Source organism: Periplaneta americana, chromosome 15 (assembly GCF_040183065.1).
Source record: "Periplaneta americana isolate PAMFEO1 chromosome 15, P.americana_PAMFEO1_priV1, whole genome shotgun sequence".
Lineage (NCBI taxonomy): Eukaryota > Metazoa > Arthropoda > Insecta > Blattodea > Blattidae > Periplaneta > Periplaneta americana.
Window position 1 is genome coordinate 40,119,264 of NC_091131.1, and position 12,532 is coordinate 40,131,795.

Genomic DNA, 12,532 nt, shown 5'->3' on the forward strand with positions numbered 1-12,532 from the left:
TAGTTTAATGAATATTGACATATAATTTTTGTAGTTTTAATGTGTATCATTTTTATATTACTTGTTATATGTTTCATTAAATTATGGTTATCACTTAATTTTAACTCTTGCTTTCTCCGTTTTTAATATATTGTGCTTGGCCCACTATGCTCTGAATAACATAGTTTAATGAATATTGACATATCATTTAGTTTTAATGTGCATACTTTATATAGCTTGTTATATGTTTTATTAAATTATGGCATTCGCTTAATTTTAACCTTGTTTTCTCAGTTTTCAGTATATGGCGTTTGGCCCACTATGGCTCTGAATACCAAAGTTTAATGAAGATTTCCATATCATTTAGTTTTAATGTGCATATTTTATATTGCTTGCTGTGTTGCATTAAATTATGGCCCTCACTTAATTTTAACCCCTGTTTTCTCCATTTTTAATATATGGTACTTGGCCCACTATGGCTCTCAACCATTCGTATTGTCTCCCAATTTCGTTATTTTATCCAATATTGAATTACACTCCAATTTCCTTTTGACATTTCCATTTTAACATGTCTCTTAACCGATCTCTCAAACTCACTGTAACCAATATGTGTTCTAAATATTGACTTTTCGAAGCACTAAGACACGTGATCAATTATTGAATTGGAATCATAAACGGACACGCCCCTTCACCAGTGGCGGATTTCTTTAGAACGATGTTGGCCTGTAAATGTTATGATAGTTCTACCTCAGAGAAAAAGTGAACAATTAGTTATCTTCAAATACAATAAACATATTCTATAAGCAAACTTTAGTATTCTCTAAGATATGTGAATTATGAAACGCCACTGATGCAAGTATGTCTTGCAATACTCGCCCCTAAAATGACAAACCAATCACAAAACAAGCTGATTATAAAATTGAGATAAATATGGTTACGATAGTTAAGGATGTATCACTAAGGGGACACTCCACTAAAAATGACAACTTTTTTCCTAATCATTCTTTTAACAAAATTTTGACAGTATTTTTATTATATAAAGAACTAACAAAATCCAAATTTTGAACTCTCAAATGTTTTTGGCTTTTATTTTTTATTCTGTTTTTCTTTTTAGAAATACACTCAGGGACAAAAAAAACCGGACATCTATATTTGCTTGTATTTTGTTGCCAATTATTTCAAAATGAAACAAAACCCATTTAAACAAAATAATGTTTCATTTAGCACCTTATACGACAACATTTGAAAAAAAAATCCCTGATGAGAAAATTTACAAAAAATTACAAAGGGCGTATAACTATGGCATCGTTTGGTCTAACTGTTTTTTCATTTTATGGTGCCTTAAACATTAAAAACTCTTTTCAGTAACGGGTATTACCCCCTCTGGCTTGAATAACTGCATCCATACGTCTTGGCATGCTCTCAATTTGGTTAACAATGTCTTCTTGAGGAATAAGTTCCCATTCTTCGTCAAGTGCTCGCCTCGACTCTTGTAACGATTCTGGTCTCGGTCGTCTATTCTTAACACGCCGTCCCAGCATGTCCCACACGTGTTCAATTGGGTTCATGTCTGGACTCCTTGCTGGCCATGGAAGAACATGGATTCCCACTTCTTGTAGATAATCTCAGACCGCATGGGCAATATGAGGCCGTGCATTATCATGCATTAAAATAAAATTATCGCCTGCAAATTGGCCAAATGGCACAACATGATCAGCCAAACATTCATTTATATACCTATCAGCTGTTAGTCTTCCATTTTCAACGAAAACCAACTCTGTACGAGCATCCGTATACACTCCTGCCCAAACCATCACTCCACCACCTTCATACGGCACATTTTCGGAAATGCAACACTGTGAAAATCGTTCTCCCCTCATTCTCCAAACTCTTTCACATCCATCAGGTGAGCACAGATTGAAACGGGACTCATCGGTGAACAGAACACAGCTCCACTGTCCATTTCTCCAATCCCTGTGATCATTTGCAAAACGCAGTCGTTCAACTCGATGCATCCTGAGAAGTCTGGGACCAGTTGCAGGTCTACTTGATATCAGTCCACTTGCTTTCAACCTCCTTCTAACTGTTTTGGCCGAAATTGGGCGTCCATGCATGTTAACAAATTGCTGGGCTACACTAGTAGCTGGCAGGTTGCGCTCCCTAAGAACTCTCAACACCATATACCTGTCTTCATTTGGATTTGTAGCTCTTGGACGACCTGAACCTGGTCGTCTGGTATATTCTAGGGTCTCTCTATTCCGTTTTATGGCATCATGGGTTGTGCTTCTAGCCATATTCATAACATTTGCAATGTAACGTACACTGCGTCCATCATCGTAAAGGGCTACAGCTTGAGCCACATCTTCAGGTCGCATCTTGTTTTAAGACAAATGTTACAACCCCACTTAAACTCAGAAAATGTAAAAATAAAGAAATAACGAATGATAACGATAATGAAGCACAAAATGGTTGAGACAAAATTGTTATAGCTGAGACTCCGAAAGCAAAATTGGAATATTTGGTTGTAATGGCTTGTTTATAAAACAAAAAACAATCAACAATGTATACACGTCTCCATAACAACAGATGGCTACCATAATATTGTATGAGAAGATAATGTTTTGCAAAAATACCAGCATATACTAAGGTGTCCGGTTTTTTTTTGCCCCAGAGTGTATTTTCAAACCCAACTTCTTAGTAGAAGATCTCAATTTTTAAGCTTCCTTTTTTTGGTTACATTCAGAAGATATATAGAAACATTTATATGCATTTATTTTGTGAAATAACTTATTTATTTGCATTAAAAAATTTTTTTTTAAGTTTTGAAAATGCTATTTGTTCTATAATTCACGAAAAAAATTAACTAGCAGCATTTCTTATAAAATAAATGCATAGAAACATGCAGCTACATCATAAATACTTGCAGTAAAAGTTTAATACAGATTGATTAATATTTGGCATAAAAAAGTTGATGTTGAATGAAAAAAAAATAAACATATGAAAAAATGGATTTGAAAGTAAAGTGAGTGTTTATGTAAAATATGTCTATTAAAATTCTTCTTCGCTACATTAATCTAGTAACTTCAGGGAGCCAACTTTAGAACATGAAGTTACTATATTTGTAATCAGGAATTTGTAAAAAAAAAAAATAATTATAAAAAAATAGTTTTGACAGATCTTCTTCCTTAATCAAAAAAAATAAAACATATTTTAAATCAGAATTTAACAATCCATTTGGCATATGAAAATATACATTCTAAAAAAAAAGTGAAATAGTCAATAAAAATATTTTGAAAATTTTTATGATTTCCAGTGGAGTCTCTTCTTAAAATTAGCTAAGTACAGTATAGACTGGGTCCTGTACAGTGTTGGTCATGTCGTTAGCAAACCCATATAAACACATTTAGCTACTATAAATTATTCTTTAATTATGATATTTACTCATATTCCACTTCAATAATTTGTGTGGCAGCCATTTCCCACCGGATAGCACGCAATCTTTAAGGCCCCATTCATGCAACTTATTGAAGACTTATCTGTACAGAATTACCTCAAGAAAGAACGTCTGCAATAGTCGAGGAACAGCCACAGTGAAAGATGTTCGGTGGGAGGGAATGGATACTATTGAGAGTGCTGTGATCGTGTGTCTAGATTATGATGGATGAATAAATTTTGAAAGTGGGACACGAGATAGAGAGGAGTGGATAAATGCAATATATGAAAGAGGAGGGAAAAATAATGGATTTTTCTACGTTCTTGTAAACGGAGCCAAGGAAACATTATTTTCAAGGACGGTGTTACATGATCAGCACATGATATCACATACAAGGCTGTAAAGGAGTGAAATAAAGCAGAAATAGTGTACGAGAAATAGAGCTACACAAAGGTTACTAACAAGAAATGAAGTTCAGATACTAAATTTGGACAAGGTAGAGCATCCACCCGCCAATGTAATTAATATTGCACACTTTTATCATTGCCAATGTGGCGCTATAATAGTACATTATGCAACGAGCCTATAATGAAGGTAATTAAGAAGTGAGTATGGATATTTATGAAACGAGCGCAAGCGAGTTTCATAATTTTCATACGAGCTTCTTAATTACCATTATAGGCGAGTTTCATACGACTTTTTATGCTCGACCATATTTCTAACTTGATATTATTAATTTTATTGTATCTGACCTGGAGCAATGTTCCGTATGTTGTGAGATGTGCGCAGACGCGGAAGTATTGATTTTTTTTCCGAGGAACAGATGTCCACATTGACCTTGCTAGGCCATAAGAACCTACAGAGATAGCATTGAAATAAAATTAGACATTGAAAAACGAGATGACAAATTGAATTTATTTGAATATTATTTACAATTAACGCTAATTATTATAGTAACAGAACATAACCTTCTGCGACAGTATTGGATTTCCAGCCTTGGTGACTTTTCGCTAATTCTCTTTCGATTGCATATCCGAGAATAATCGATACTTGCGGTTTTATAACGGTAGAAAGCTGACCTGTCATTGCCTGAACAGTTGTAAGCTGAGTCGTCATTGGCTGAAAGACCTGACCTTCAATGAGTAGGTGTACTTTAATGACATGCATTAAAGGTCTGCTATCAGGTGTATAATTACTACATTTCGGCATGGTCGAGCATAAAGTAATTTTCAATACTTTTATCACAGCCACAACACATTTATATTCTTAATGCATTATATACAATCTGACCCGTTTAGATATGGATAATATTAATTTATTATTATAAAGCTATTATGATAGTAGGAAAAATTTCTTGCTGGTTATATTACAATTAAAAGATGGGCGTTTCCATATATGACAATCAACGACGATTTTCATTTGTCCTTTCCCCAGATCTAACCTCTCCTGACTTCTTCGTGTAGGGGTTTGTTAAAGTCATTGTCTATTCACAGAAACCCAGGAATATTAATGATCTGAGAGTAAAAATTACTCAAGCTTTTCAACAAATCACCCCTATGTTACAACGGACATGGGCTGAATTGCATCACCTTTATGAGTTGTGCAGGGTGCGCAATGGGGGTCATGTTGAGCTCTGAGGAATCTCCCATCTTTCAGTGTTGCAAGCACAAAGTTTCAACAAATAAAGTCGAAATGTAAATGGTAAATGTTTTACGGTGTTTTTATTTTATCCATACTCAAACGGATCACCCTGTATATGTAATTATCACTCCATTAATACATCAGTATATTATTTCATAAAACGTACACTGAACAAATGAAATGTAATTACGAAAGTCGCCATATTTTCTTCCCACCATCACGATCCACTTCCACTAGATGGCAATATATGCAAACGAAATTATACTAAACGTGAGGAATGTTACTACAGGTGTGTAGCGTTATGTGACAGGTTAGGTTAGGTTAGGTTAGGTGTGTATTATGTGACAGGTTAGTTAGGTTTGGGTAGGTGTGTAATATTATGTGAGAGGTTAGGCTAGGTTAGATTAGGTGTATTATTATTACTACTATGTTGACGATACTGAAACCTCCTCCATTCTCTCCTTTAAATTATATCAGATTAACGAAATATGGCGGTCTTCTTTATTCACACACGACGATTTTCGTATGTAAGTAAAGCACATATTTGGGGCGTATTGGGTGGGCATAGGGCTCCCCAGTGATAACATCCAACTCCTACTACTCCATACTATAAATTCAAGGCATTTTAGCAATTTCCTATAGTGCCAGAGACATAAGTAAATGTAATACTCACAATCATCCTCATATTTGTAACTGATTCAAAGCACTGGATGACATACGCACATGCAAATGGTGGCAATGGAAGACAGAACACAATATTCTTCATCACTAGACAATCCGGATTTACACTAAAATTAATCTAACAGTATTGATAACGCAGCCGATTTCATGAGTCCATTAACGTTTCAAGTGTGAAAATTCTCAAGGAATCAACGTTTCCATGGCTTCTGTTAATTCTTTTGCTATTGTTCCATGATGCTCCTAATTTTTGTATGATTTCTATAGTAACTGATTGTTGTTGCAGATATTTGCCGCAATCTCAGCGGGGTCGTTCCACGTGGTGGTAGGTTTCGCCTTAGCATATTCCGCCATCTTAATACCACAGTTAGAAGCAGAAGACAGTGACCTTCCAATCGACAGCGACAAGAGTCCATGGCTAGGTGAGAATAATGCATTTCTATGGACTTAGAAGGTAACGAATAATATAGTAAACGACAGTAAGTTATTTAACTTCAAGTCCCTGACAAAAGGGATCGTGAGTAAGTGATCATCGTTTCAGAAAATTGTCAGTGTGTACGACTGCCTCTGAGACAGTTTTGTAGCCCGAGAATGCAACATAAACCTGCTGTATATAGGGTACAGAGGGCATAATTTCAAGTATGTATTCCCGATATGTAGACAATATAAAAAGTTCATTACAACATGTGTCCGGAGATGCTTATTTTCCGAGTTATGGTTTTCAAAACAGTGATATTCACCGAAACGTTTTTCTTCCCGCAGATAGGTGCCGTGACAGAATATATTAACAGAGGACACTCTGACAGTTAATTCCGAGGCGAAAGGTACAATGAATGTTGTGTATGGCGTTTACTGTGCTACATGTACTCAAATCAGGAGCCTGCAGAAGTGCATTTCTTGTGCAGTAAGGCGGACGGCAATGCTGCGCTGACTCGTCGTTTGTACCGTGATCGATGGATAGGTAGAGGTAGACCAATTGCTTGGTCTCCATGCTCCCCTGATTTGAACCCTACCGATTCCTACTTGTGAGGCCATTTAAAATCGTTGGTGTATTCGTCTCCGGTGCCAGACATGGAATCCCTTCGGAATCGAATTGTGGCAGGTTGTGAGGAAATACTCAATATTCCTGGAATTTGGGATCGTGTTTACAAGGTCATGAGACATCGGCCTGTATTCAAGCAGGAGGTGGACATTATGAACAACTGCTGTAAAGGCAACTACCTGCGGGAAGAAAACTGTTTCGGTGAATATCACTGTTGGGAAGGTCATAACTTGGAAATCAAGCATTTTCGGACACATGTTGTAATGAACTTTTTGTATTCTCTACATATGGGAAATACGTACCTGAAATTACGCCCTCTATTTTTGAAACACCCGGTATAATTTTTTGCACGGTAATGTTTTCTCGTCGTTACAACAACGGCGGCCACGATTGAAAGTTGATTTTACTGAATTCAGAGTTGCCAACCTAGATAAGTATGTTGAAATATTACAAATAACTGCTCTAGAGTTGTAACGAAAACCACTGCCTTCTATGTATGCTACAATCCTACAATGCATGTAAAATTCATTCGCAAAAGGCAGTGATAATTGAAGCGTCGGCTGGAACAACGTTATAAGTTACATTTTTTGGTAAAATTTACAGGAGCTGCAAAAATGTTTACACGTACAACGTTGTTTTTATAGGGTAGCAAACTTCTGAGTGGACAAATTTCACGTACTGCATTGATGGACAGTTGCAAGCCAAAGAGTATAGCAAGGTAACACGACATACAACATTATTACACGGAATCAAGCCGAATGAAAATTTTGTAACTTACAACGTTGTTCCAGCCGACGCTTCAATTATTATACATTATACGAAACAAATCACTGCATTTGAAATGTACTGAACTTTATTTTGAAAAAATTCAAACTTCACTTAACAAAAAGAAATAAAAATTATTCCAATTGAACGCGAAATATTACAAGTATCTGAATGATTTTTACTCCTTCACATTAAAGTTGATAGTGAAGTTTTACATTGGCCAGACTGTTAACCTTCAGTCATCTGTTCATAGTGTAATCTACGTACCAGGGGCGGCTCTACAATAAGAACTGCAGAGCTGCAGAACCGCCATTTAAATGGGCCTGAAAAAATTAAAAATGTAAAACGTGCTTTTATGTAATCTAGTTCATTGTTTCATTTATTTTTCCTATTCATTCTCCTTCGATTCGAGATTTTACTGTCTGTAGGAGCCTTGAACTGCTAGAGAATTTTAGCTGTAGTGTACTTTTCGGATCTGTGATCGGCAGTTCCTGGAGCTCAACGTAGGGTAAAGTCGGCAGCAGAAAACTGGTTTTCTTCACCGTCCCATAAGACTGCATTAGAGCTGCAACCGAAGCAGCAACCGAATACACAAAAGAACAGCCAATACCTTCATCTCTTTATGACCTGCGTTAGAGCACATAGGCTTCTGGACTACTGTACATCATTACAGTTCCAGTGTGTTATAGTACTGTGGGTGGTGTGATGTGATTAGTCCGTGTGTCTAAGGAAATATTTTATATTAAAAATGAATGAAATGAAAATCTAATCGACCAACCCTTTTTGAAATTAAAAGAGAAATTGCATGTTAACTTAAGAAATTAGGACGTCCTACACAAAATTTAAATATTGAAATTTCTGGAAAAAGTCGAAATCATGTAGCCTACTAGTCATTTTAATACCGAAGTGTGTAATGGAAACGATTGGTTTTTTGCTGCACTTATGAAAACGCTTTCTCCTCCACCCGTGTATTCTGTTTAGAGGAGAAAATACATGGACAAACACCGGAGTGAAGGATTTAGTTAATTTGACTTAAAAAACTAGAAAAGCATGTGGGGCACATCTCCACTACGTGACTAGTTGTACCAGGTGGGAGAGGTGTAGCGCACGGATGGTTGGAGTACAATTTCGGGTGCACAGTCAACTTCGAAAAGGGGCTGTAATTACACGCGTTGTCCGATTTAGATGTAATAGACAGCATGCGTTTGCTACATACACTATTTTTCATGCAGAACTGCAAACCTTTGTAACCGCGGGCCGCCACTGCTACGTACTGTATTTTAATGTTAAAAAAATATACTATTTTCAAAATACACTATCGCTCGCTCTCCTCGTTTTTCAAACTTTTCCTCGGTTTTGTAAAAAGTACTTCTCCACATTGTATCGTAGACTAATATACTATTTCACGGATAAGGGCCGGAATATCCTCCAAAGTTTATAACAATAATATGATGTCATTAACTAAACGAAATCTAAATACTCGGTTCTTCAACAGTGCAGAAGGAGAGAATCTAGCTTGCATTAAAATGTGATATAATAATTTTGGTCACTTTCTAAAATTAGCAATTTAAATTACTGTCAATTTAAATCAGTTAAGGAATGATTCTTCTTGTGGTGAATGTGTGGATGAAGGTGGAAATAGGTTTTAACTGCAAACGAGAAAACTCAAGGCATAGAATCATTGAAGCAGATGCATTTTAGAACCCACCATTCTAGTCGATAGTATCTCAAGTAATCGACAGTACAATTATTATTTTAAGGTTACGTACCCTCTTCATTGCTTGAATAACGTTAGGTCTACTATTGACGTGCTATATATTTCCCTGGACCAGCTCATTATCCTTGAACCTTACTATCGATATAATGCTTTCCTGGAGCAACAAACTCATTATCACCGAACCAAAATAAAGAATGCTGCAGCTGTTATGTACTCATTTACAGCAAAATTTACTCCGTCATATAATAATAACAATATAACAATATATATATATATATATCGATAGGTTAATAAAATTAATCGAATCGCGATTTCCGCTGAACCACTTTTTTAACAGGGATGTCCAAATATGAAAAGCAATGACATTGTTATTTAGTTAACGAATCAACGGAAGAACATTTGAAATGTTTAACTGAGAAAATAAGCAATTATTTAATGAACAAAAAAGTGAATTAATAGTACATTATGCAACGAGCCTATGTAAGTATGTATGTATATATGTATGTATGTATGTATGTATGTATGTATGTATGTATGTATTTATTCACACTGCAATGGGTATATACCCGGTGGCAGTGGTAACTAATTACACTCAATAATGACAATAATAAACTTATTAATTAAAAATACACTTAATAATAATACCAATAATTAATACTAACAATAATTTATAATAATAATAATAATAATAATAATAATATAATGGTAGTAATTATGTTTGTTTATGAAACGAGCGCAAGCGAGTTTCATAATTTTCATACGAGCGTCTTAATTACCATTATAGGCAAGTTTCATACGACTTTTTATGCTCGACCATATTTCTAACTTGAAATTATTAAAAATTAGGTCTTCTTATGGTTATGTGCGAACTGACCTGAATTGTGAGATGTGCGCAGACGCGAAAGTATTGATTTTTTCCGAGGCTGAATGTCATTGACCTTGACAGAGAATAAGATGAACATTACTCTGATATAACCTGGAAATTGATTTAGAATTGAAAAACGAGAAGACAGATTGAATTTATTTGAATATTATTTACAATTAATGCTAATTATTATAGTAACAGAACATAACCTTCTGCAACAGTAGACTATTGGATTTCCAGCCTCCGTGACTTTTCGCTAATTGTCTTTCGATTGCATATCCGAGAATAATCGATACTTGCGATTTCATAACGGTACAAAGCTGACTTGTCATTGGCTGAACACCTGAACTTTAATGAATATGTGTACTTTAATGAGGTCCATTAAAGGACTGCTACCAGGTGTATAATTACTACATTTCGGCATGGTCGAGCATAAAGATATAAATGAATGAATCAATACCTCCAATGTAGACGGACCTTCTGGTTACTCCTATCAAATTCTCCTCACAAAAAACATGCTTGCATAATGTAAGTAGTCTAGTACAGAATAGTACGCAGCAAAGTAAGAGATTTTTGTTTTTGTACGATGCGAAATCAAAATTTCTGAACGAAAGTTATAATCATTATTACTGTTGTGTCAAAATGTTGTAACTCACCGAAGCGTCCATTTGCAGCAAGCATTTTGGTGTTGGTGGTGCCCATCGGAGCGTTGATGGCGGGTTTCGTCATGGAGTACGTGGGCAGGTTGAACACCATCAAGATCGCAGCCGTGCCCTGTCTCCTGGGATGGTTCTTCATCGCCACGGGCCAGAACTTCGCCACAATTCTTTGTGGGAGACTTCTGACAGGAGTCTCGGCAGGTAAATGGCTAATAGTCTCAACCTGCAAGAATTAAGCAATAATACACTTAATTTAAAATTAGAGTAAGTAATGCCATTAATTTCAGGGAGATAATTCTTTGAAATATTTCAAACCAAAAATGTTTAATACAATTTTGCTCGTGTTTGCTTCCTTTTCGAGATTTGATCCGAACAAATGTAACATTGTAAAATTCCTTTGCAGAACGAAAAGTTACATATTTTGTTCGATCAAATATCTGCACATTTAAAGGACAAAACTAAAATTCTTTCAGTAATTTATTATCAACAGTAATCTCACTAGAGGTTTTGATTTATCTAGAGAAAATCAAAACTCAAGTGGGATTTAATTGACTATTACACATTAGAAGAAATTATATAAAGATTAGAAGTAACGAAGTACTCTAATACAATAAAATATTGACTTACGAAAATAACTGTCTTCAAAAGTATTATTGTACCATTGTATTCCGCTAGATGGCAGTAGTGTGTTATGATTAGCTGTTTTCTTGTTATCAGTTGTGCCAACTATATAATCTTCATTGAACTCCTTGGAGGTTATTAGAAAGAAGGCTTTGTTGATTCAGTTTAATTTTTATTAAAACTGTTGCATTCCACTTCAATCATCCGGATCCCAGTAATCAACCTCACTTGACAGATGATTTTCAATAAATCTTAGTATTAATCTCTGATACGTGACTATTCATAATATAATACAGCAGAAGCTATAACACAACCTAAATGTAATAAACAATGTTTGAATATATAATTTATTTCCAAGAAATAGTCTGCCCAGGCATCCTGGGTTGCCAAAAACACAGAATAATACACATATAAGAATAGTAACGATTACAGTAAAATAGATGAGTCAAATTGAAATGAAAATGAATGGTGAAATAAGAAAAGTTTTAATTACGGATGATGAAATAAAAAATAAACATGAATAATTTTAAAAGGAACAATTATTGAAAGTACAATTTTCAAATTTGAATGTTTTAATGGTTGGTGATTCAGTTGATGTTATATTGGATGTGTGCGTAAAAGAAGTGGAACTCGTTGATGTACTGTGTATTCCTCAACTTATTCAGGATTTCCGAATGGTGCTCTTCATTTATTTGTAAATATGATTTCAGGGAAGATGCATAGCTATGACCAGTGATCTTTATTAATTCTTATTCTTGAATGCCAATGCGAGTCATATTTGAAAGTGCTGTGTATCGATTGGAGTGGTTTGTAATTTTCTGTTTTTTTACGTCCAGACCAGTGCAGTTTGAAATGTTGGCAAACAAAGAAACAAATGCTAGGGACGCGATAAAATTAAACAAATGCTAGGGACGCGATAAAATTGTGCGATAAGCAGCCATGATTGGTTGAAATACGTCCTTTCGTACCGTTTTATTGGTCAAAAGTAGTATGGCGTAGTAAAAGTGTAATAGTCATAATGAACTGCTCTCTTAAACTGACTGAGCATATTGGGAAATAAATCAATGGCTTTCCCAAAACACGCTATGAAATGTTTCATATAAAAGAATTTTTATCTTGAAAAGGAAGCAAA

General features: G+C 35.2%; 1 protein-coding gene across 1 annotated transcript in view; it reads left to right on the plus strand.

Annotated features, from left to right (window-relative positions):
* The window catches only part of LOC138714802 (facilitated trehalose transporter Tret1-2 homolog), a 182,512-nt gene that overhangs the window by 146,339 nt on the left and 23,641 nt on the right, over positions 1-12,532 (plus strand). The window contains exons 3-4 of the mRNA XM_069846950.1: positions 6,018-6,153; positions 10,795-10,980. Coding sequence (XP_069703051.1) covers positions 6,018-6,153; positions 10,795-10,980 — 322 coding nt within the window. The remainder of the gene's footprint in view (positions 1-6,017; positions 6,154-10,794; positions 10,981-12,532) is intronic.